Source organism: Bipolaris sorokiniana (genome assembly GCF_000338995.1).
Source record: "Bipolaris sorokiniana ND90Pr unplaced genomic scaffold COCSAscaffold_9, whole genome shotgun sequence".
In the NCBI taxonomy this organism is placed as follows: Eukaryota; Fungi; Ascomycota; class Dothideomycetes; order Pleosporales; family Pleosporaceae; genus Bipolaris; species Bipolaris sorokiniana.
This window is the reverse complement of record NW_006911903.1, coordinates 120,042-140,260: the sequence shown is the minus strand read 5'-3', so window position 1 is coordinate 140,260 and position 20,219 is coordinate 120,042. Positions and strand designations below refer to the sequence as shown.

The following is a 20,219-nucleotide window of genomic DNA, read 5'->3' as shown; positions in this document are numbered from 1 at the left end:
GACGGCAGGTAAGTGTCTGGCGCTCAAGTTAGGCAAAGGTCGAGTAAGCCAGTATTTATACAAGTAATCTATAGAATTGTATACACTGTGAGAATGAACCGTGTGAGCGATCGCAGATGAATTTACAAAATCTGTACATTCAAAATGTCAAATGTAATAATGCATACTGGAGTGCTGTGAAACTGGCCTTGATGACGCGAGGACATCTTCACATCTTTGCGCGATCCCCGTGATCGGCATTCACCAGTACGTATCGGTACCTGGCATGTCCGTCTTCCATATCGACCACAGCCTGGTTTGCATCCTTCATGTTGCGCTTCTGCACCCACGGCTTGACCCCCTTCTCCGCAGCAAACTTCAGCATCTCTTCAATATCCCTGGGACTGCCAATCTGGCTTCCACCAATTTTGCAACCTTTGCCAATCAAGCCAAATGCAGTGATTGGAGGAAGCTTGTCTTCTGGGGCACCGACCTGAATGAAAGAGCCGCCTGTACGCAGTAGTCGGAGATAGGACTCTAAAGGCATATCTGGAGATGACACAGTGCTGATGATAAGATCGAGACTTCTGCTATGTTTCCTTGCCCATTTTTCGTCCTCAGAAGTCGCAATATAATTTGTTGCGCCCATTGCCTTTGCATCTTCAACCTTATTCCTCTTTCGGCTGATGGCTACGACTTCTTGACAGCCTAGCGCTTTCGCAAACAATAAACCAAAGTGACCAAGGCCACCAATACCAATTATTCCAACTCTCTTGCCAGGCCCTGCGCCATTGTTCTTGAGCGGCGCATACACGGTGATGCCTCCACACATCATAGGCGCCGCGTCCTCACTCCTAAGTCCTGCGGGTATCCTGATAGCAAAATGCGCCGGCACACGAACATAGTCGGCGTAACCGCCCATGCTCCAGCTACCGTCCGGGTACTTTGAGTTGTACGTGGATACCATCTTGGTACAATGCTGCTCGATGCCTGCGCTGCATTCCTCGCAATTGTCTCTTAGACAGCTAAAGGCCTGGGCACCTACACCAACCCGGTCGCCCAAATTGAGATTCTTGACTTTTTCTCCAATGCGAACGACGTGACCAACAATCTCATGTCCGACGCATGTGGGATAGTGCGTAGTGCCCCAGCCAGAGCGCAGCGTGTGAATGTCGCTCCCGCATATACCGCAATGCGAGACCTTGATATCGACATCAATATCGTTGAAGGGTTTCGGCTTAAAGGAAGACCAGGTCATTTTCCCTTGGGCGGCGCTCTTGTCATGACCCAGCCATCCTGTGAATTCAGCGGGAGACGTCATGGCGGTTGCGTGGGGGTTTGGGAAGATTTGGCGCGATGTGTGCGTAATTTCGACAATGAAATATCCGACAAGTATGGAGAAATTTTGATTGGTAAAGACAAAGGACACCGCTGGGTTTCGGCAATCGTTGTCGCGACGCCAACGCGCTCCGAACCGAGCATCGCCGGCGACATTGTGCTGGAGAACGACATCCGAGGCATCTTTCGTAGCGCAGCGCGGCGCGATTGAGGGGTTCCCGGGCTTTAGTGTTAAGTCCGCGGCAATACACGTGACATTGATTTCACTGCCCCTTAGATAGCATAAGTTAGATTTCTAATATCAATGAATTTTTGTTACATGTTGCCACTTTCTAGGGAGTACTTCAAGAGGAAGCGCTAATCAAATCTAAGCTCCCTCAACCTTCTCCACCCCCTTCACCTCCATGGCGTTTTGGTAAAAGTTACCTGCGCAGTAGTTTACCTGGCCGCTCATGCCGATGTTGCCGACTAGAGAGGATAGCATGATGAAGAAGTCGAAGGTTTTGGCTTCCTTTTACTTTGACGTCTACAGCTTGATGCCACTGCTCTGCAATCATCTTGTCAAAAGCGTTGTCCTAAAGCACGTACAAGTTAGTGAGGGATCTTTCAATATCCAGTTCGTAGTGCTGGTTAGAAGGGATGAGAAACTTACAGCAAACACAGCAAATGACTGGATACATCAACGAACTGGCCATCATACATGACAACAGCTGTCTTCTTCATGACATCTTCTGTTTGCGTCAACGTTGCCTGCCTTTTCCGCCGCTTCCTTCTTCTGCTCAATCAGTGATGAGACATAGGACAGTCTGTGAGTCCCTCTGGCCGTCTACTTGCGCACATAGTCGTAGGGAGTGTTGAGCGTTTTGTTGAGTGACTTGTTCCAGTCTCAAGCTGTCTGCTTGAACGACGTGCCTGGGAGGCCCTCGGGAAGATGTTTGAGAAAAGAAAATGTATTGACTGCTCATGCCTATAGATCAGATGCCTAACCAAATACATCCACTGTTTCTTCGATCATATGGACCAATGGGTCGAGGCAGCTTGGAGTGATGCAATAACCATACGTGATGCGAAGAATGACGGCGCTCGCTTCGCTGCAGAGGCGGGGCTGGTTAGCAGAGATCAGAGCATTGATGAATGTCTGGCTAGACTTACGACTTAACGTGCTTGAACAAGCCAGATGGGTCTTTAAGAGAGTTTCAAAGAAAGCGGTGAGATTCAAGGTTCTCAGCTTCCTTCAAATGTTCGGCCATGAGCTTTGTGCCAAAATGTTTGTGGATCATTTTGCGATGTAGCAAGTAAGTGGAATTGAACGACAGAAGGTTCAGTAGCCCCCCAAATCCGCACATGTCTGCAAAAGTGAATGAGGGTCGAGATGAGGCTATTTTTGAAGACTTGGTCAAGATGTCGCGTATCGTATCACGGTCGTGGAGAAGGATGATGGGTTGTCCAAGCATTCTCACGGAGCTTACGGGATCGTAAGCGATCTTGAACTGGAGCTAGTGTTCATATTCGGGAATGTTGTCAGGAGGCTCACCTGTAACATTGCCAATGATAGGGAACCCTTTTGGTTCCGGTGGAAGATTGTTGCTGTTGTCTCGCAGCTTCCTCCAGAGCTGAATACATAGGAGAAGCCCCAGGGCGACGACAATGAGAGATGGCATTTTGACAGATTAAAGCTGGCAGTCGTTGCTTAGGGCGAAATAAGGCGTGGAGCAATGGCTCGAGATAAAAGACGAGTTCAAGTACTGTGTTTGGTAATCAATCCAATTGGTTTGGAGTGAGACGCTGTAGCCCTCGGAAGTCACTCCAGACTATTTTCCGTGCATGGGGAAAACGAGGCATGCTAAAAATTGCCAACGCAAGCCTCATGATAGCGGATTCCCTAATCTCACGGTACCATGCACGGCAAATCCACAACTACGGCCCGGGTTGTGGGGGTCAACAAGGCCCTACAGGTACCAACAATGAGACTTGAGGGGTTTGGCCATAGCCTGAATCTAAGAGAAAATTCGTTAGCTCTGTATCATTGGCTATTTGCCGTCATTGCCGTTGGAGAGATCGTATTATGAACATGTCGTCTTGCCAGGGTTTCCAGCTGTACCCCTCTGGGTGGGAACATGACGCAGAAGAGGAACGATCTAAGCTTTCCATTATCGACTTCACATTGAACTGTGCCTATAGTCGCTATGCAATCCTTTTTCGTCTAAAAGATGCCAATAAGGATGAAGCAGTCGATGCTATCCGAGCAAGGCATGAAAGGACACTTAGCCAGGCAAGACACATGTGTGGCACCATTGAGGCAGACGGAGGATTTGGTCTCTCGTTCGTCAAGTCGGCGAGTTTCCCACCATGAGACGCTGCATATCTGGTGAATGCTGTCGCGTGTGCGAGCTCCTCACTACTGAATTGATGTTGGTAGTAAACCTTAGCTGGATGAAGCCATCAACATGCGGCCTCGCCTAAGTACTTCTCATGCCTGAGCGCACGATGCGTAACGTCATTGCTGGAGCGTTTTCGGAAATGGCGCTTCTCCCAATGCTCATGGCTGGAGAAATTGTGGATGTACCCCTCTCAACGCTGGCAGTCCATATTCGGCAGTTGACTGAAAACTGTAGTGAACAATATTGTCTTAGGCTGATTGATGCCATTGCGCCCATTGAAGATCAACGAGCATTAGCGCACACTACTGACGCGTATCCACCGATGAGCATGTTTGTGACAGATCGCCGCGTGGCTGATGTGAGTGGCCTTGACTTTGGCTTTGCGAAAGTCAGGCCATAGAACGGTTTGTGGGATGTGACGAAGACTACTGGAGTTGCGATGATGTATGCTGTGGTTTCGTCAGGAGGAAAGCCAGATGAAGCCTGCATGTTCACAATGATGATGGAGAAGCAACTGGTGCCCAGGTTGCTTGAGATGGCAAAGTGAGTGGAATGGGTTGAATACGGGGAGATAAATTAGGCAGTAGTATCTGCTACGAGACTGTCGCATCTCACTCTGTCGTATGACAAACGAGAGTGGTTATGTTACTATAGTGTTCACATGAAGTTTGCAGAGCGTTCATGTAACCGGCAAAGAGAAGTGCAATGTCACTGGCAAGAGAAAATAAGAAAATGGACGGGTGGCAGTCTAAATGTGAGTCTTGTTCAAGCCCTTTGTGAAAAGAGGGCTCTGGCGGACACGCTCCCAGTCGTGCAACATGGCGGTGTTTGCTGTGCAGTCGCGGACCTCTGCGCCTCCACGCTTGATCATTTCCTCTTCATAGGCAGTGATGGCAGCTTTCCGATCGTCACCAGCGTGTATTCTGATGATGGCGTCACACAGCTTCCCTGCGTCTGTGACGGAGTGGTTGAGACCTTGTCCGCGCTGATACGTCATGGGGTGAACAGCGTCGCCGGCCATGGTGACACGTCCGTTGTGATTGTCCCAGCGATGACCATCCAGGCTAGGATCCCACTCGGTAAGACCAAGATACCATACGGGCGTGTCGTCGGGGGTCCATTCCAGGGCGCTTTTCCAGGGGTCGCAAAACTGCTTGGCGAGTTCTTTCTGCTGGGCGAGGCGTTGAGCGCTCGTCCAGTGCTTGGTGGCTTCTTGCTCTTCTAAGCTGCTACGCCACGAGATGTAGAAGAAGAAGGTCCAGGACGAGGGGTCATTTACATCTGGAGCATGTTGCATGCCAAAAAAGGCAAAGTAGTTGTTGGGGTGGGCAGAGGCCAGATAGAGGGGGTGAAAGGACCTCAGGTGAAGAGCCTGCTCCCTAGTGAAGGTGGACTGGACGAAGGTGGCGGCATAGGGAATGGGGTTGATGGCGCCTAGCTGGGGGCCAAGCAGGATGTTGCGGGTGGCAGAGTGAGCGCCGTCGGCGCCGACGAGAATGGAACCCGTGGCAGTGGAACCGTCGGCAAAGTGAGCGGTGACGGAGTGGCCATCTGGGGGATATGAGATGGCGTGCAGCGGAAAGTTGTAGCGGATGTCGATGTCGCGGGACAAGAGCTGACGCAGCTTGCTCCGTCGCAGGCGGTAGAAGGGTCCAAAGGTGATGGCGGCCACGAGTTCGCCGGTGTCACCGCGGAGCCATTTGAGGGTGTCGAGGGGTTTGGTGGGTTCGTTGGGGTCGACCTGGAGGCTCTGGACGTACTGCTCCCACCAGCCACGTGGCATGAGGCTCTGCAGCACTGGGGCCCCCCAGTGCAAGCCCATGTTCCAGTCGCGATCGCCATGAGCGGCGCTGGTCTTCTCGAAGACGGTGCACGCGATGCCGGCCTGGTGGGCGCTGTCAGCACTAATATACAGCCGGGATGTACTATATGTTCATGCGTAGTATACTAGTAGTAAGTACAGTCGAGCAGCACGAGGCTGGCTGCGAACACGACAAGTACACGTCTGAGTACTGTACGTACCTTGGAAAGACCTTGGGCAAGCGCCAGGCCCGTTATTCCTGCGAATCAGTAAGAAGAGGCGCGTTTACATATGTAGCGTGCTGCTGTTGCTGCACTGCCGTTGAGGCGGCGTCATGGGGCGTACCGGCACCAATTATAAGGACTCGGTTGTGCGCATCGCTGTGTGCGGCGGCTGTTGTTACTGCTGCTGCTTCTGCAGTACCGCTGGTATATGCTTCCCCCATGATATCGTCCAATGTCGCCCAAAAGATACGACTCTTCCAATTCGCAGTTCCAGAACGACGAGGATAAACTTCTGCACCGGCACCGGCAAACTCGACCCCAACGCTACGTATCAGGCCACCGCCTGCAACAGCCGCGCGGACCGAATGGAACCACAGCCCACCCCCGTCGTCTTCTATTGCATGCCGCGGCTAACAAGCTTTGCCCGGGGCGACTTGACTAGTGTGGCCTTGTTTGGACGAGGTGTTGGAGGTTGCAATATGCGCACGGCGTCTGTTGGCCTGCCTTTCACCCTTTCACCCACTCACACGCGGCGGAGGGCGAGTCCGGTGCAGGATCGCCCCGGGGAGTTTCTACGCCAATCCGGACCCTCGCCCTCCATCATCCAGCCCTCGACACACACCCCATGTCCCACGCCTCGGCCTAAGACACGACAGTTCACGAGCAAAAAAAACGGACCAATGCCATTCCTTTGCATCAAGTGTATTTCCCTCGACTCGAGTACCTCGACACGACAGATACGCCCCCTGCTGCTCAATTGCCTAGTCATACTCCCGAGTACTGCCTTTGCTAATATGTAACCACACCCCTCGGCCCGCCATTCCCCAGGACACACACGCGCACGCACACACACACACACACACACACACTTTCTCTCACTGTCCAACCAACACCAACCCACACTCCCCTTCTCTCTCTGGCAATGGCCCCGTCCAGCCCGCACAAGCCCGCGCAGGCTGCCGGCATCCATCTCCACCCTCAGGACAGCGCCATGCACTTGCAAGACACGCCCCATTCCCCGCAAACTGCCCCTGCTTCGCCCTACCCCACGTCGCACACGTCCGACACCGTGACAGACGACGACGAAGGATTAGCAGGCTCCTCGTCGGACTCGGGCTTCGATAGCGGCAGCCTCTTGGGCGATGGTACCGACTCGCTTGCCTCGTCTATCCTCAACCACCGCATGGAAAACGGCCGCCAGTACCATGCCTACCGCGACGGCGCATACTGGGGCCCCAACGACGAGCTGGCAAAGGAGATCCTCGACTTTGCCCACCACATGTACCTCCTGACCCTTGACCAGAAACTGCATCTGGCCCCTCTGCAGAATCCCCAGGCTATCCTCGACTGCGGCACCGGCACCGGCATATGGGCCATTGTGAGCACCACACCACACGCGCATTTTGCCTAAATCCCACTAACGCGACCAGGACATGGCAGACCAGTATCCCTCAGCCACCGTCACCGGCACTGATCTCTCACCCATCCAGCCCGAGTGGGTCCCGCCAAACTGCCATTTTGAAATTGACGATGTTTCCTTAGAATGGACCTTTCCCCCAAACCACTTTGACTTTGTCCACATTCGCGAGCTGTTTGGCTGCATCCCGGACTGGGACTTTTTCTTCGCCCAGGCCTATCGCCATATCAAACCCGGCGGCTGGGTCGAGATAGTAGAGCACTCAGTGTGCCCCGTTGCCGACGATGATTCCATGAGTCCGGACCACTTTTACCATACCTGGGGCAAGGTCGTGGTCGAGATGGGAGACAAGTTTGGCAAGAGCTTTACCATTTGGGAAGAGAGCGCAGAGAGAATACGGAGGGCCGGCTTCGTCGATGTCACCGTCGTCGACTTCAAGTGGCCAATGAACGGTTGGCCTACGGACAAGAAACTGAAGAACATTGGCAGATGGAATCAGCTACGCCTCATGGACGGAGTCGAGGGATTTATGCTGCGGTTACTGACTCAAGTCGGCGGCGTAAGTATTGCACAATAGCAATGGCCTTCCTACTGCCTACTAACCGTGTGCAGTGGTCAGTCGCGCGAGCCCAGCTACACCTAGCCCAGATGCGCAAGGAGCTCAAGAGCTACAAAACCCATGCATACCTTCCTGGAACCGTTGTTTACGCCCGCAAGCCCTTTCGCACGTGAGAGAGAAACGTCGTACTATTGATATGTCCTCCACAGCTACTTCTTGCATATGGGGTACAATCCAACCACCTGCAAACATGGTGATAGACGGACGGCCAGCATTCTCTCCCTACTGGTACATTCTGGCATCACCGTCATCACGTATATCTTCCAAACCCGAGGTTGGTAGCACAATTGCAACTACCTGGAGCCATTACGAGCACACTACCTTGGCTCTGGAACATCACATGTCGCCTTCAGTACCCAGTAGACAGCCACATGATCCTCGGTAAAGTATAGCACAGCACAGTCACACTCTAGCTTGGGCACGTCGACGTACTGTCTTGATTGATATTACATTCCCCTGCTAGCCTTTCTAAAGATGAGGGCTTGACTGGATTCCCTTTACTCTGTCTATATTACAAAAAGGCTTCCGCGCACTGGCTTCACACTGAACCCTGTAGTCGGCAAGCACCTTTTCGGGATTAGTATCCTGGAGCTTGGCAATGCGGTATTCAGTGGCGTGGAATGGCTGAGGTAGCGCAGGATACGAAGCTGCGAGCTGCGGTGGGCTGTACTGAAGCCCCAGAGCGTCGAGCACGAGCGGTGCAAGGGATGCTGAAGACAGGAGGATGCGAGGCATTCCTTTGAACTGCGAGTTAGACAAATGTCTTTTGTCAACTAGTATATAAGGAATAGAGACGTACCATGTCCTGTGTATCCGGCATTGATGAATTGATTGCTGCGAGATGGCAGCGCGCCGACAAATGGGAAGCCATCTGCGCTTGTTTCGTGGGCTACAAACCATTGGATTAGTTTTCCTGATATCTTTGATACCCTTTCTTTTTCCAACAAAAAAACTTACCCCCAGTCCAACTCCCCCCTTTCTCAACATCAAATCCCAACTCCGCAACTTTCGGTCCCGGCCAATCCACTATCTCCGCCGCCGGCCACGTCTTGTAGAAATCCGGCACACCCGGCGCTTGCTTATCGTCTTCATCGTTCAAAATACTGATTTCAGGGTAATGGCAGAGTAATTGGCGTGCGCCGCCTATGATGATGACGTTGTAAGGGGGTGGGAGTTGGACGTGGTAGTTCTGGATTTCTCATCATCAGCATCTCTCACACTCGAGAATAAGGCAAAGGAAAAAGGATGAGACTTGCATTCACCATCCCATCCCACTGCTGTGCCCCCGTCCTTTTCAAAAACCCCGGTGGCGCCTTAATCGCTGCTATCGCGCCTAGTTGCGGTAAGATTAGCCGCTCGAATTCTGGGAGTAAGTGCGAGGCCCAGCGGCATGTGGCGTGGACTACTGTCTTTGCGCGGAGTGCGCCGCGGGCGGTGCTGATGGTGATGTAGCCCGTGGAATCTCGCTCCGAGACGGTGGTGACGGGGGTGTGGGAATAAAGGGTGAAGTTTGGGGTTGCGAGGAGGATGCGCAGGAGGGCGTGGATGAATTTGTAGGGCCATCTATATGCAGGGTTAGCTTTTTTATATTTCTGAGGATGGCATAGATGAAGAGAAGGGATACATTTGTCCCGTGGGATGCACAATCGCTTTCAACGCTCCTTTCATCTGCGTCACTTCTTCTACTTCAGCCTGATCTTCAATCTTGCGGCATATTTTTACTATTTCGTTTTCGTCACCATGGTCTTTGCGCACTTCATCCAGTGCATGGCTGAGCCGTGACCACGCTTCGTCTGTCATGGCGGCGTCAAAGGTCTCCCCGAGTTTCAAGCATACTTCCTCTGTAATGCCTTCTGCGTCGCAAAGTTCTTTGAATGCGGAGAGATGCGCGTGTTCGTGGCGGATCAGGTGCATGGCGCCTGCTGCGCCGAAGCGGTCGCGCCATAGGGGATATCGAGAGTAAAGATGCGGTCGTAACTGTCCTCCTATTTTTAGTTCATTTTCCGTTAGTATTCAACTGCAGTAGTAGTGGGTGTATTTGGATATCACGTGCGCAACCGACTTACCATTTCGCCCAGTAGCAGCGCCACATACATCGCGTGCTTCTAGGATCGTCACTCGCGGCTGCTTGGATGCATGTTCTGTGTACTAAAAAAAACGGTGGCCGGCATGTCAGGACAAGGGGCTTGGAATTGCAAGCGATTGGGGAACCACTCGTGGGTGTGGATGCGTGACATACTTTGTGGAGCCAATAGGCGGTTGAGACTCCGGCGTAGCCACTGCCAATTATCGCGACATCAGTTTCTTCTGGGAGCGTCTCGCTGGATCGGTAGTCACGCAAGGGCGACTCGGCGGCCTCGATCCAGTATGATTTTGTGGGGTTGGGCTTGGGCAGGACCATTGTTACGTAGTAGTACTGCTAGTACTATTCAATTGTTTAGACAAGAGGTTGTAGACTTGGCTTACAGGCAGGGAACATGCACGTGGTGCTAGCCTCACTTATTTCAAGACTTCAAAAGATCTGTCCATGAGAGTACTCTTGTACCGGCCGGTGATTGCACCGGTTCACCATGGGGAGATGATGGTCCGATTACCGGCCCGGCATCTGATAAGCAGCGGGGTCTCTTGTCAAAGCTCGTGCACCACTCTGTCACGAGCTGTGACCGGGTGGCCGGCATCAGATTATTCGGACACGTAGACTCATGTTTACAGCATTATTAAATTCGTATTCATCTTGAGTCTAACTTTCCAGTCCCACATTTTAACCCCCCTCGATTGCTATCCCTCCCTTCCCAAGTCGTCATCAACCCCGCCTTGCAAGAGACAGCCAAACAAATTGTGAAAAAGGAGGAAACAAAGAAACATGTCTTCGCCCAAAAAACACGTTGTTTTCGACGTCGTAGGTACATGCGTCTCCTTCGACGCCTTCTACGAAGCAATCGACTCCACAATCGGGGCCAAACTCCGCCAACACACTATAACCGCCCAGCACTTTGGCTTCACCTGGCAAACATCCGCAGAAATCGAATTCACCTTCTTCTCCATCCACGGCGGCTACAAGCCCTACAAAGAATTACTCTCCGGCTTCTTCTACCGCACCCTCAGCCTCTGCGGCGTCCAAAACCCAAAATCCATCTTCACAAATGAAGAAAGAGATAGATGTGTAGAGGGCTACTCGGCGCTCAAGATGCGACCAGGTTGCCACGAAATGTTCCAGATACTACGGGATAACGGATTTACTATCTGGGCACTTACCACCGGCGACGTCAAGCGCGTAAGCGGATACTTCGAGCGCGCGAACTTGCACATGCCGCTTGAGAATCTCGTTAGCTGCGATTCTGTTGGTGTAGCGAAACCAGCGCTCGCGGCGTACCGCGTCATGTGGGATCGGCTAGGCGAAAACGATGTCAAGTGGTTTGCGGCGGGTCACATGTGGGATGTGACTGCGGCGACCAAAGTGGGGTTTCGAGGCGCGTTTACGACGGTATATGAGAAGGACGCTTGTCTGGATGTTTTTACAGAGGCGAAGATTGAGGTTGTGGAGGATAGTATGGTGGGGTTGGCTAGGGTGATTGTGGAGAAGTCGGGGTGAAATGATTCGAACAAGAAAAAAAATTGAGTTTTCAAAACATTTTGAATAGCTTAAAATCACGAAGACATATCTTGCTTGACGACTTGATTTCATCGCTCAACGACTACAAGATTTCCTTGCTACAAGGCGGTGAGGACATTGTCAGTGCTGTCTCACGCCCAGTCTACCATGAACCATCTAGGTACTCAGGTAATCTAAACAAAACATCTCACTCGACTCAAGGTTTGAGATCAGTCATATATTCATATCGTCCCTGCATTACTACAGGTTGCTAACATCGGGGCTCGCCTAAAATAGTAACTGTATGGGGTATTGCGCCCGCCTAGGCGCTAGTGTCAAGGCACTCATCTTCGTTATCAGATCTTCCTTCATCGCAACGTCCTTGCCATAATTCAGTTGATTGATATCTCCGATCGTCATTAGAGAATGCTCAGGGTTTCTTGCTTGGACATCGTTAGCAGTTCATCGAAAGACAGCCATGAAAACGTGAGGAAGCTGGTCTCGTTCCAATTACGGCTGCTTCTGGGCATTACCCTTGGCTTTAATATTCTGGACACCCCTCCTACTTCTCACTATCCCATGAGGTCGTCAACGATTCCATAGTAGTATCTAACTACGAGCCATAGTTGCCTTCTTCATACCACAACCTGCAATGTCTTGTGATCAGGCCCCCAATAGCGGCGCTCCCCGTAAAGGCCCTTTTCCGTACCAGGTCATGCTTGCACGGAGCCACGCTAAGCTTTGTCGTGTGCTGACTTCCTGTCTCCAGAATTTTCCAGACGCCGTCGAAAAAGCCAGCTGGCTGCACTAATTGAATGAGTACCAGGGCATTCTGTGCCGTCTAGGAGTAGAGACGGCTTGATGATCATGGGCCAGCAGCGTGTTTGCGCATAGACATGGCAATCGGAAAGCTCGAGGTAACAAGGGCTACAGCTACCACAATTGGCCACTTGATAATAAGGACTAGACGGCCTCATCAAGATTGATGTCAAAGGGCGCAAACATCGACATTGGACGCGCGGTGAAAGGTATGGCTGCTAGGGTCCATCGTGGAAGAGTGTGGGGTCGCGGGTCTACTAAGCAAGACCAAGACAAGCGTGGTTAGTTCTTAGTCTTGAGAAAAGTAGGGGATGCTCGGCTAGCCACCACTGCTACTCGCCCAGGCTTGGATGTCCGCTCGGCTATCATCCCTATACGGGAGGGTTGGTTGGATTGACAAGATATCCCTCTAGCAGAGCCATTGGACGCGCTGATCACGAAGAGATGGATAACCCTCCCGATCATCCAGACTATTTGTCATAACCCCTCACACTGATTGCCCGTTATCTATCAATTCCACGTTGATGTACATGAAATACTACTACACACCATCGGCACTTGAGCAAGTCACGTGCGCAATAGTGCACAACCGGGCCGGTCAGAACGGCCAACCACGTCAATCCAACCGTGCCGGCTATATTCACTGACCGTGCCGGTTGCACGACGACCCAACTTCCATTACCCACCTTACAACGCTCCCGGTCCAGTATGGAGCTCGAGAACCCAAGGCCCACCAAGAAGCGTCAACTGGCGGCCGGAGAACGACAACGGGCGGTGCGAGCGTGAGACCACACCCGCCTCTTGCCTTGTGTTCCCAGCTGCGACCAGGATCAGCGCTGACTTGCCCAAACTAGTTGTGACGAATGTCGTCGCTTGAAAGAAAAATGTGAGGGCGGCATGCCATGTAAACGTTGTCGCCATTTACGACGGACATGTGAATTCAACAATGCCTCTGCACCAACTGCCAAACGCGTACAAGAGCCCATGGTCTCGTCCAAGGACCTCAAGGAGCGCGTGAAGTACATGGAAGCCATTCTCCATCACCATCTTCCACAACTGCCCTTGGATATCGACACATTACGGCGCACGTGCGAGTCATTCCCCGCTTGGTCACCTGGCTCCGACCAACACGGCACATCTGGCTTGCCCGTAGAAAATACTGCACACCCGTCAGCGTCCGACAGTCCTGGAATTGAAGACGAGAAGTGCACTGTTGAATATGTTGATGATACTACAGCTCGTATGTTACTACCAAGCTCCAGCCAAGATGCACCATACTGATCCAAAGCTTGTACGTGGTGGCAGATTACTCTGGTGAATTCTCACATTGGAACTTTTCCATGCACATCAAACGAAACATTGATGAACTAATCGCCAAATCTAGTGTCCAGGTAGGTGTGAGTGTACGCCTTCGTTCGCATTTTAGACTCCTCATCGTAAAAGTACGTACTTATGGTGTTGGCAGACTTTGGAGGATGTCAAACGCGTACCAGATTTCTTCCGCGTTCCCGAACCTGATCCTGGTTCGACGTCTATTTCAGACATTGTTGCCCTCATTCCTCCTCGTCCAGTAGCTACCTTTTTGGTCAATGTGTTCTTCAGACATGCTACTAGCTTTTACTACTACGTCGACAAGCATTGGGTCAAAGAAACTCTAGAGGATCTTCAGACAAACTCGACACGCTTACGTTCCAAGCATGTCCCTGCCGCCTGCGTAGTGTTGATGGTCCTTGCAGTAAGCACTCAATATGTGCACTTGGAAACATCAAATCCAAATAGCAAACGTGGACGCAGATCTTCAATTGGCTCTGATGCCCCTGCTAATTGGGAGCTGGACGTCGGCTCTACCTTCTACCGCCAAGTAGCCAAGTCCATTTCTGAGCTCATACATGCTGGTTCTCTATTGAGCGTGCAGGCATTTCTTTTGCTCGGCTTTTACTCCTTGCCGATCGACGCATCTGGACTGGGCTACATCTATCTGAACCTAGCTGTCAAAGTGGCCATCCAGAATGGTATGCATCGAAGAATCTCGCGGGGCGCTTTCGATGCAAGATCAAAGGAGATCAGACGGCGCATTTGGTGGACGGTATATTGTATGGAAAGGTCCGTATGTTTGGAGGGTGATCGCGATACTTGTGCTTACAGTCATGCACGTGTAGGAAAATTGGCATATATCATGGCCGCCCCGCATCTATCTCACGCTCCGACATTGACTGCGATCTTCCAAGCAGTTCCACCCCAAACAGCATCGATGGCGATACTTTTGATGCAACTGGATTGCTCGAATCCATTGATCTGACCTGCCAGGCAGAGGCATTCTTGTACCAGATGTAAGTTCATTCTACGATAAAGCTGTCGTGAAAAAAATGCCAATGATTGACGATACTACCAGCTCCCAACTCCGAACATGTCCAAGACAAGAAGCTTGGCTAATCATGGACCGCCTCAAGCAAATGAAGACTAAGTTACCGCGGCCATGGGTGTTTCGCTATCGTGATATATCATCACCTTTGATGGGAGACCGTGTAGAGCATTCAGAATCCCGCGCACGACTTCACGCTCACTTGGAGTGTTGTCTGCTACACATGTTTATTGGACGACCTCTCATTCTGGCCCACCGCCAGGTGCGGAAAGAAGACCCAAAAGACGACAGTGCCGCAGAGCGTCCGGAAGCAAAACCTGAAGATACGCACACTCCCCCACATATGCGCTGGAACTTCCTGATTGAAGATTGTATTGCAGCTGCAAATGAAGCCATCGACATCTGCCATAGCATGCAGAGGGGTAGTATGGGCCTCTCAAAAGCGTCATATGCCGAATACAGTGCCTGTCGTGCATCACTCCTGGTCCTAATCGCGTATAGTATTTGCCGTCGCACCAATGAATTTTCAAGCAACTTACAAAAAGGCCTTAACGCAATACGGGAAATGGCCTCAGTTGGTGACTCCGCGCGTTCAGAGGTGTTGCTTCTCGAGACCTTGGAAGCCGCGCTGAATAGGCTTCAGGCTTTTGACGTAGACTGTGACCAGAGTGTATCTGACACTGGGGAAGAGATAGTCCAGGATGGTTACGAGGGTTTACGGGATTGGTACACCAAAACAGCCGGCACTATCCGTTCCCGTGCTAGTACTTCGATACCAATAGCCAATGATGGGTCAGGAATAAGGACCCAGGGCGTCCCGCTTTGCCCGCAACCTGCTCCCCATGCCGTGGAAATACTAACAGATTGCATTCCGGAGAGTCGCCCCGTCGACGATTATCCTTTTAATCTCGACCTTTTCAATATGGACGGCAACATTGCTTTCTTTACCTCGGGTGTCAACAATAGCGGCAACGTGGAAAGCGAATTGTTTGAGAATCTGCTAAATGGGATGCCGAGGCATAGCCTTTAGAGAGCAATAATGAACAAATATAAATTTCCTTACGCAAGCAATGACTTTACCTGCATGTTGAGCAAATGTGTCTCTATTCATTAAGGATACCTCAACTGGCCGTCAGTCTATAGTTTTGCCGCTAGGACAGGTTCACATTTTTGAACTCGTTCCCAAGTCTCTCGAGCCGCATGCTCTTTCCGCTCAGACCATCTCTCCGGAGTAATGCGATATGGCAAAGGCAGATCAACATTCTCCGTATCTCCAGTGAGAGTCATCACCGCTACTGCTTTCGCTGACAGGAAAATCTGCGGCATACCGTGGCCCGTGAAACCAGCGCAAACGTATTGTCCCAGTCGTCCGCAAGCAGGACCAACATACGGGAATTCGTCGTTGGAATATCCCATGACTGTTGTAACGAATGGGTTAGTCAAAGTCATCCAGTCGCTATGCGCGCAGTACAGTACTACTTACTTCCAGTCCACAAATCTTCCGTACGAGCACCAGTGTTCTCCCATGCAAAAAAATGACGCTGCATGTACCCGTCATAGTAGTCTTTACCAGCATCAATCAACTTACTATCATCAACAACATCAAACCAATCACTCAAGTTCTTGTAGAAGTCCCGCCGTCCACCTCCCACTACGACACTGCCATCTGGTCGCGGAATCATGTAATCGTATTCGTGGTCCGATAACCGCATCATATAGCTGTGTTTCAGCTGTGGTGCATTTGGTGCTGTAATGTGTGCAACCATGCCCCTAACAGGTACGATTTTCCCTTTCATCTCGGGGATCAAGGCAGATGTGTACCCATTTGTAGCAAAGATCACTGTCTTCGTCTTCACCGTTCCGCGTGGAGTGTCGACTGCCCACTTGTAACTCTGTGTGTCGTCTTCGATAGCTTGGACACTCTCGACGGACGTGAACGTTTGCAGGTTGACTCCTTGGGTAACCGCTTTCTGCAAAAGATGCGCCACCAATTGGTAGGGCGCAAGACGTGCACCGCTGTATGTGTGACACGACAGTGCTCCTCGCACGCCAGAGACCTGTTTAAGCGGTCAGCACCGAAATTACCTTGCTTATATCTCCGGAATCATGTCTGAGAATGCACAAACCTCTTCAGCCTCCCTGCCTTCATAAAACCTTATCATCTTTGCAGTGGAAATACCCGCTTTGCTAATCTTGTCGATACTGGCCTTCATCTTATTCCGTCCTTGGGCGTACTTGCAAATGTCCATTACAGTCGTCTCTTCAAAGTCACAGTCAATACTCTCGCGCTCGACGAGTTCCTTGATGGCGGTGACCTGGCGCTGCTCAAACGACGCCACATGCTCCGCGATGGCTGCACCATGACCATCTAGCAGACCAGCTGGCCGCAACAGAGGGTCTGGTTTCAGATGTCCACCTGGACGTGCAACGTTATCAGCAACTTGCCACAAGGTTTTCTATGTTTCTTAATACAGTTAAATATACAAGGTACATACCATTTCGCCCCGTAGCCCCCGAACAAGCCTCGCGCGCCTCGAGAATTACTATCGAGGGAATTGCCTTGCCAGCGCGCAAACTTTCTTCCACCAGGTGATGTACAATCGACGCGCCGGAATAACCAGCGCCAATGACTACAATGTCTGCCTCAGCAACTAGGTCGGTGGTACTGCGATGATTATCGATTGCAGCAGGCTGTTTCCGCCAATAAGACGGCAGGGAATTTGGCACGGGAAATTGGCTACTGGGACTGCGCTGTGAAGATGATGACATGATGGGCTTGGGTGGAGGGGGTTTGTAAATTATGGTAACGTTTAGTACCTTGGCTGGCTGCACAGATATCGTGGCAGGCGATGTACCATGTTAACCTTTAACCGGGTGCGCTGCGTGATGTGATTCGATGGGGGTTTTTTTGCGGGACCGGCCCGGCGTTTGGCCAGCGACGTTGGGGGGTTCTTGGAGGTCATCAAGCGATTGCCGGTGTGGGTCGGATGTTGACAACCTTTACAACTTGAGTTCCGCAATCTTAGGGATCAACAGAGTGATGACGATAGTATTTGGGTCGGGATTTGGAGATGATTCACCGGTAGATTGTAGAGTTTGCACTACATATATTACACGTAGCGGTCGTGTGAGATTTACAGCCAAAAGTTCGGAGAAATGTGTTGCTTGGGATTGCGGCTGTTTGACTATGTATAGATGTACTCGATGCTAGTCAATACATGCCCACGATTCATCCGGCATCCTACCATATGAACATTTGTAGTGAAAATTTCGCTTTCGAACCCTCAGTGGAAAGACACCACAGCAGGTTTGTCTTGAGCACGTTGCCACATATACATAGGGCCATTCCGTCGAAAAAAAGATCATTACGCAACAATCAAACATCATCGATCAGATATAAACATTCTAATACCACTCGGCTCCAAACTATGTTTGCTGCTATCTACATGACCCGTCGACACGCGCCCTTCTTCATTTCGGTTTCGCCCAACCGTCAAACACAAGATCATCATCATTCCCGTCATCTTCTATAACAGCTTCTCTGATCGGCCTCGTGGGCATCTTCCTGATCAACATGGACATACTCGGGATTGTAAAGACCAGAATGGCGATGTTGACGTAGAGCGGTATGGCGTGGTCGATCTTCTTCGCTGAACTCAATCCGTACGACACTGCTTGACCCGCAACTTCAAAAGCACGGAATACACCTCCTGCTCGTGAAGCAACTGCGACTTCATCGGAAAGGGTACTGAGGATCCAGTACAGGGTAAGCTGAGTCCAGTATCCGCTGATGAAGAGTATGATGTAAGGGAAATAGGCTCTGATCCATCGGGCGGGTTCCCTGTTGCAGTGAGTGTAAATTCCAACGAATAGAGTTCGTGTAGCCTACAGTCTGTAATCAAGAGCAGTCTTCTTAGGTAGAGTATGGTACTCTACCGCAACCCAGATGAAGCAAGCGGTCTGTAGTATTCCCCATACTGCCATTGCAGTCCATGCTCGAGTCCGCTGCGTCCAACGAGTGTTATCCAGAAGCTTTCCGAATAATACGACAGTTGGAATAGCAAGTGTAGCTGCAATTGTTAATACGCGAAGCAAAGATCAAGGATGGGGAGTGGGATACTTACGAACTAGGAGGGAAGACAGAGCGCGTGCACGCACGGAGAAGTGAAGCGACAGATAGGTGCCCATGGTACCCCCATAGAAGAAAGAGTAAAAAGCGGGGAAAAAGATGAGCCATGTCTGATACAGAGTTAGCTTGCGATATTTGACAGAAGCAGGTTTCACTTACAGCCCCCTGCGTCAGATAGGTGGCTAGAGCCTTGAGCTCCTTCATCCAGGACTCCGCCGGAGCAATATTCACTTTGCTGTTGTCTCTGCGGCGGACCTTCTTGGTCCGTGAGAGCAGAAGAGCCCATACAAGACCAGTGCATTCTAACCATCGTTAGTACCTCTTCGATCACACCAGAGACTTTGACATACCCAAACTAACGAAGATCAAGTATGTAGACCATGCAATTCCTCCTGCCTTCGAGTCTGTATGATTATTTGAGAAGTTGATGGCACCTCCAATTACGCTACCACTGTTTCGCATTGCGGACCAGATGCCTATGCTCTATCAGCGTCAAATTCGTCTATACGTTCAGTAGGGTCATTCGTACCCAAGTAAAATCCTCGTTCTTCTGGATGTGGGTAAGACAGCATAGCTGTCGTTTCACCAACGTAGAGGAAGCCAGACGCAAATCCTTTGATCACCTGTTCGCGTGAGCAGTGTTTTCACGCAATCAGAGTTTGAACATACGCTGGCTGAAAGCAGATACGCATCGTTCTTGAATCTGGCATTCACGTAGTAGGCAGATCCATGGAGCGGCATGGCTATGGCTGCGATCAAACACGCCCACTTGATGCCAATCTTGTTGATAATGGGACCGCCAATGATTGTGCTGAAGAAACTCATTGTATAACTCAAAGATTGTCCGAGATTAGCAAGCCAAGGAGTAGACAATCCGCCGCCGCCCAGATTCGTGATAGCATCTGACATGGCTGGTCCAACCAGGGACAGCCTTGACAACGATTTAGCTGGTCGATTTTGTGTAATGATGATCTGACACTTACATTCCAAATAAAATCATCTGAAACAAGACGCTGCGATAGAATGTCGCCATCTTAGAACGAGGGCGTTCCACAGTGCCAACTTCGACGTGGAATCGTCCGTCGCGTCCATCGTCGACGGTCATAGGGACCATTTTGGTTTCGCTCTCTGATGATGAACCCATAGTCTCTGACTGGACAGAGAACAAGTAGGCACAACAAGCCTTAAGAGTGGCTAACATGGTTCCACAGGGCTCCAGTTATAGTATGGCCTCCCTGGGGTACCCCGCGTTTGACTAGATAAGAGGCTACCGGCCCGGTTCGTAACGCCAGGTAATCTCCGTGCGTCAGACGGGATGGACAGAGTTAAGCATCAAACCATGCTCCAGTGCACGTTATTCGACTTGGGTCTACCCATACCTGCTGCTTGACGAACCTATGGCAGGCAGCTGTGTGTTGGTTACCGGCCGATTATTATCTATCAATGTTTCGCGTCCCGTGTTCTTACCTATCACCCCACGGCAGTAACATCATCGACAGCTGTCGATAGACGGACGCGCATAGTCGAAAACTGGTATCGTAAAAAACGTATGGTATAC

At 51.0% G+C, this 20,219-nt stretch overlaps 9 protein-coding genes across 9 annotated transcripts; 3 read left to right on the top strand and 6 right to left on the bottom strand.

Annotated features, from left to right (window-relative positions):
* Nucleotides 1-31: 31 nt before the first annotated feature.
* Nucleotides 32-1,458, bottom strand: COCSADRAFT_37699 (uncharacterized protein). Its single transcript, XM_007702772.1, has one exon. The coding sequence runs from the start codon at nucleotides 1,298-1,300 to the stop codon at nucleotides 209-211; it is 1,092 nt and encodes a 363-aa protein (XP_007700962.1). The 5' UTR covers nucleotides 1,301-1,458; the 3' UTR covers nucleotides 32-208.
* Nucleotides 1,459-2,280: 822 nt separating this feature from the next.
* On the bottom strand, nucleotides 2,281-2,891 carry COCSADRAFT_334029 (uncharacterized protein). Its single transcript, XM_007702943.1, has 3 exons — nucleotides 2,852-2,891; nucleotides 2,470-2,781; nucleotides 2,281-2,408 (listed from the first exon to the last, which is right to left on the bottom strand). Exon 2 carries the CDS (start codon nucleotides 2,769-2,771, stop codon nucleotides 2,514-2,516), a length of 258 nt encoding a protein of 85 aa, XP_007701133.1. The 5' UTR covers nucleotides 2,772-2,781; nucleotides 2,852-2,891; the 3' UTR covers nucleotides 2,281-2,408; nucleotides 2,470-2,513.
* Nucleotides 2,892-4,133: 1,242 nt separating this feature from the next.
* On the bottom strand, nucleotides 4,134-6,026 carry COCSADRAFT_37698 (uncharacterized protein). Its single transcript, XM_007702771.1, has 3 exons — nucleotides 5,845-6,026; nucleotides 5,721-5,758; nucleotides 4,134-5,583 (listed from the first exon to the last, which is right to left on the bottom strand). The coding sequence occupies exons 1-3, from the start codon at nucleotides 5,942-5,944 to the stop codon at nucleotides 4,447-4,449; spliced, it is 1,275 nt and encodes a 424-aa protein (XP_007700961.1). The 5' UTR covers nucleotides 5,945-6,026; the 3' UTR covers nucleotides 4,134-4,446.
* Nucleotides 6,027-6,279: 253 nt separating this feature from the next.
* COCSADRAFT_334001 (uncharacterized protein) lies at nucleotides 6,280-8,050 on the top strand. The gene is made up of 3 exons (XM_007702942.1): nucleotides 6,280-7,101; nucleotides 7,154-7,699; nucleotides 7,753-8,050. Exons 1-3 carry the CDS (start codon nucleotides 6,646-6,648, stop codon nucleotides 7,870-7,872), a joined length of 1,122 nt encoding a protein of 373 aa, XP_007701132.1. The 5' UTR covers nucleotides 6,280-6,645; the 3' UTR covers nucleotides 7,873-8,050.
* A 177-nt stretch (nucleotides 8,051-8,227) lies between these two features.
* On the bottom strand, nucleotides 8,228-10,160 carry COCSADRAFT_27283 (uncharacterized protein; the record flags this gene model as incomplete). Its single annotated transcript, XM_007702746.1, has 7 exons — nucleotides 8,228-8,532; nucleotides 8,559-8,648; nucleotides 8,717-8,948; nucleotides 9,022-9,322; nucleotides 9,384-9,744; nucleotides 9,826-9,907; nucleotides 9,999-10,160. The coding sequence occupies 7 exons, from the start codon at nucleotides 10,158-10,160 to the stop codon at nucleotides 8,228-8,230; spliced, it is 1,533 nt and encodes a 510-aa protein (XP_007700936.1).
* A 252-nt stretch (nucleotides 10,161-10,412) lies between these two features.
* Nucleotides 10,413-11,453, top strand: COCSADRAFT_37693 (uncharacterized protein). Its single transcript, XM_007702770.1, has one exon. It carries the CDS (start codon nucleotides 10,623-10,625, stop codon nucleotides 11,349-11,351), a length of 729 nt encoding a protein of 242 aa, XP_007700960.1. The 5' UTR covers nucleotides 10,413-10,622; the 3' UTR covers nucleotides 11,352-11,453.
* Nucleotides 11,454-12,878: 1,425 nt separating this feature from the next.
* COCSADRAFT_161346 (uncharacterized protein) lies at nucleotides 12,879-15,562 on the top strand (the record flags this gene model as incomplete). The annotated part of the gene is made up of 6 exons (XM_007702941.1): nucleotides 12,879-12,952; nucleotides 13,025-13,410; nucleotides 13,476-13,561; nucleotides 13,636-14,273; nucleotides 14,330-14,500; nucleotides 14,563-15,562. 6 exons carry the CDS (start codon nucleotides 12,879-12,881, stop codon nucleotides 15,560-15,562), a joined length of 2,355 nt encoding a protein of 784 aa, XP_007701131.1.
* Nucleotides 15,563-15,669: 107 nt separating this feature from the next.
* COCSADRAFT_172205 (uncharacterized protein) lies at nucleotides 15,670-17,301 on the bottom strand (the record flags this gene model as incomplete). The annotated part of the gene is made up of 4 exons (XM_007702940.1): nucleotides 15,670-15,950; nucleotides 16,016-16,589; nucleotides 16,659-16,948; nucleotides 17,028-17,301. 4 exons carry the CDS (start codon nucleotides 17,299-17,301, stop codon nucleotides 15,670-15,672), a joined length of 1,419 nt encoding a protein of 472 aa, XP_007701130.1.
* A 618-nt stretch (nucleotides 17,302-17,919) lies between these two features.
* COCSADRAFT_119471 (uncharacterized protein) lies at nucleotides 17,920-19,715 on the bottom strand. Its single transcript, XM_007702939.1, has 8 exons — nucleotides 19,645-19,715; nucleotides 19,331-19,592; nucleotides 19,191-19,284; nucleotides 19,012-19,137; nucleotides 18,821-18,963; nucleotides 18,657-18,771; nucleotides 18,422-18,602; nucleotides 17,920-18,373 (listed from the first exon to the last, which is right to left on the bottom strand). The coding sequence occupies exons 1-8, from the start codon at nucleotides 19,692-19,694 to the stop codon at nucleotides 18,004-18,006; spliced, it is 1,341 nt and encodes a 446-aa protein (XP_007701129.1). The 5' UTR covers nucleotides 19,695-19,715; the 3' UTR covers nucleotides 17,920-18,003.
* Nucleotides 19,716-20,219: the final 504 nt, after the last annotated feature.

Excerpts from the sequence above, each read along its gene's own strand:
- COCSADRAFT_37699 (XM_007702772.1), bottom strand. The coding sequence starts at position 1,300 with ATGACGTCTCCCGCTGAATTCACAGGATGGCTGGGTCATGACAAGAGC.
- COCSADRAFT_334029 (XM_007702943.1), bottom strand. The coding sequence starts at position 2,771 with ATGCTTGGACAACCCATCATCCTTCTCCACGACCGTGATACGATACGC.
- COCSADRAFT_37698 (XM_007702771.1), bottom strand. The coding sequence starts at position 5,944 with ATGGGGGAAGCATATACCAGCGGTACTGCAGAAGCAGCAGCAGTAACA. Across the intron at positions 5,759-5,844 it reads AGTCCTTATAATTGGTGCCG|GAATAACGGGCCTGGCGCTT; the intron begins GTACGCCCCATG and ends ACTGATTCGCAG. Across the intron at positions 5,584-5,720 it reads TTGCCCAAGGTCTTTCCAAG|GCCGGCATCGCGTGCACCGT; the intron begins GTACGTACAGTA and ends AGCGCCCACCAG.
- COCSADRAFT_334001 (XM_007702942.1), top strand. The coding sequence starts at position 6,646 with ATGGCCCCGTCCAGCCCGCACAAGCCCGCGCAGGCTGCCGGCATCCAT. Across the intron at positions 7,102-7,153 it reads GCACCGGCATATGGGCCATT|GACATGGCAGACCAGTATCC; the intron begins GTGAGCACCACA and ends TAACGCGACCAG. Across the intron at positions 7,700-7,752 it reads TACTGACTCAAGTCGGCGGC|TGGTCAGTCGCGCGAGCCCA; the intron begins GTAAGTATTGCA and ends AACCGTGTGCAG.
- COCSADRAFT_37693 (XM_007702770.1), top strand. The coding sequence starts at position 10,623 with ATGTCTTCGCCCAAAAAACACGTTGTTTTCGACGTCGTAGGTACATGC.
- COCSADRAFT_119471 (XM_007702939.1), bottom strand. The coding sequence starts at position 19,694 with ATGGCGACATTCTATCGCAGCGTCTTGTTTCAGATGATTTTATTTGGA. Across the intron at positions 19,138-19,190 it reads AGAACGAGGATTTTACTTGG|GCATCTGGTCCGCAATGCGA; the intron begins GTACGAATGACC and ends GATAGAGCATAG. Across the intron at positions 18,374-18,421 it reads ACTGCTCTTGATTACAGACT|GGAACCCGCCCGATGGATCA; the intron begins GTAGGCTACACG and ends TCACTGCAACAG.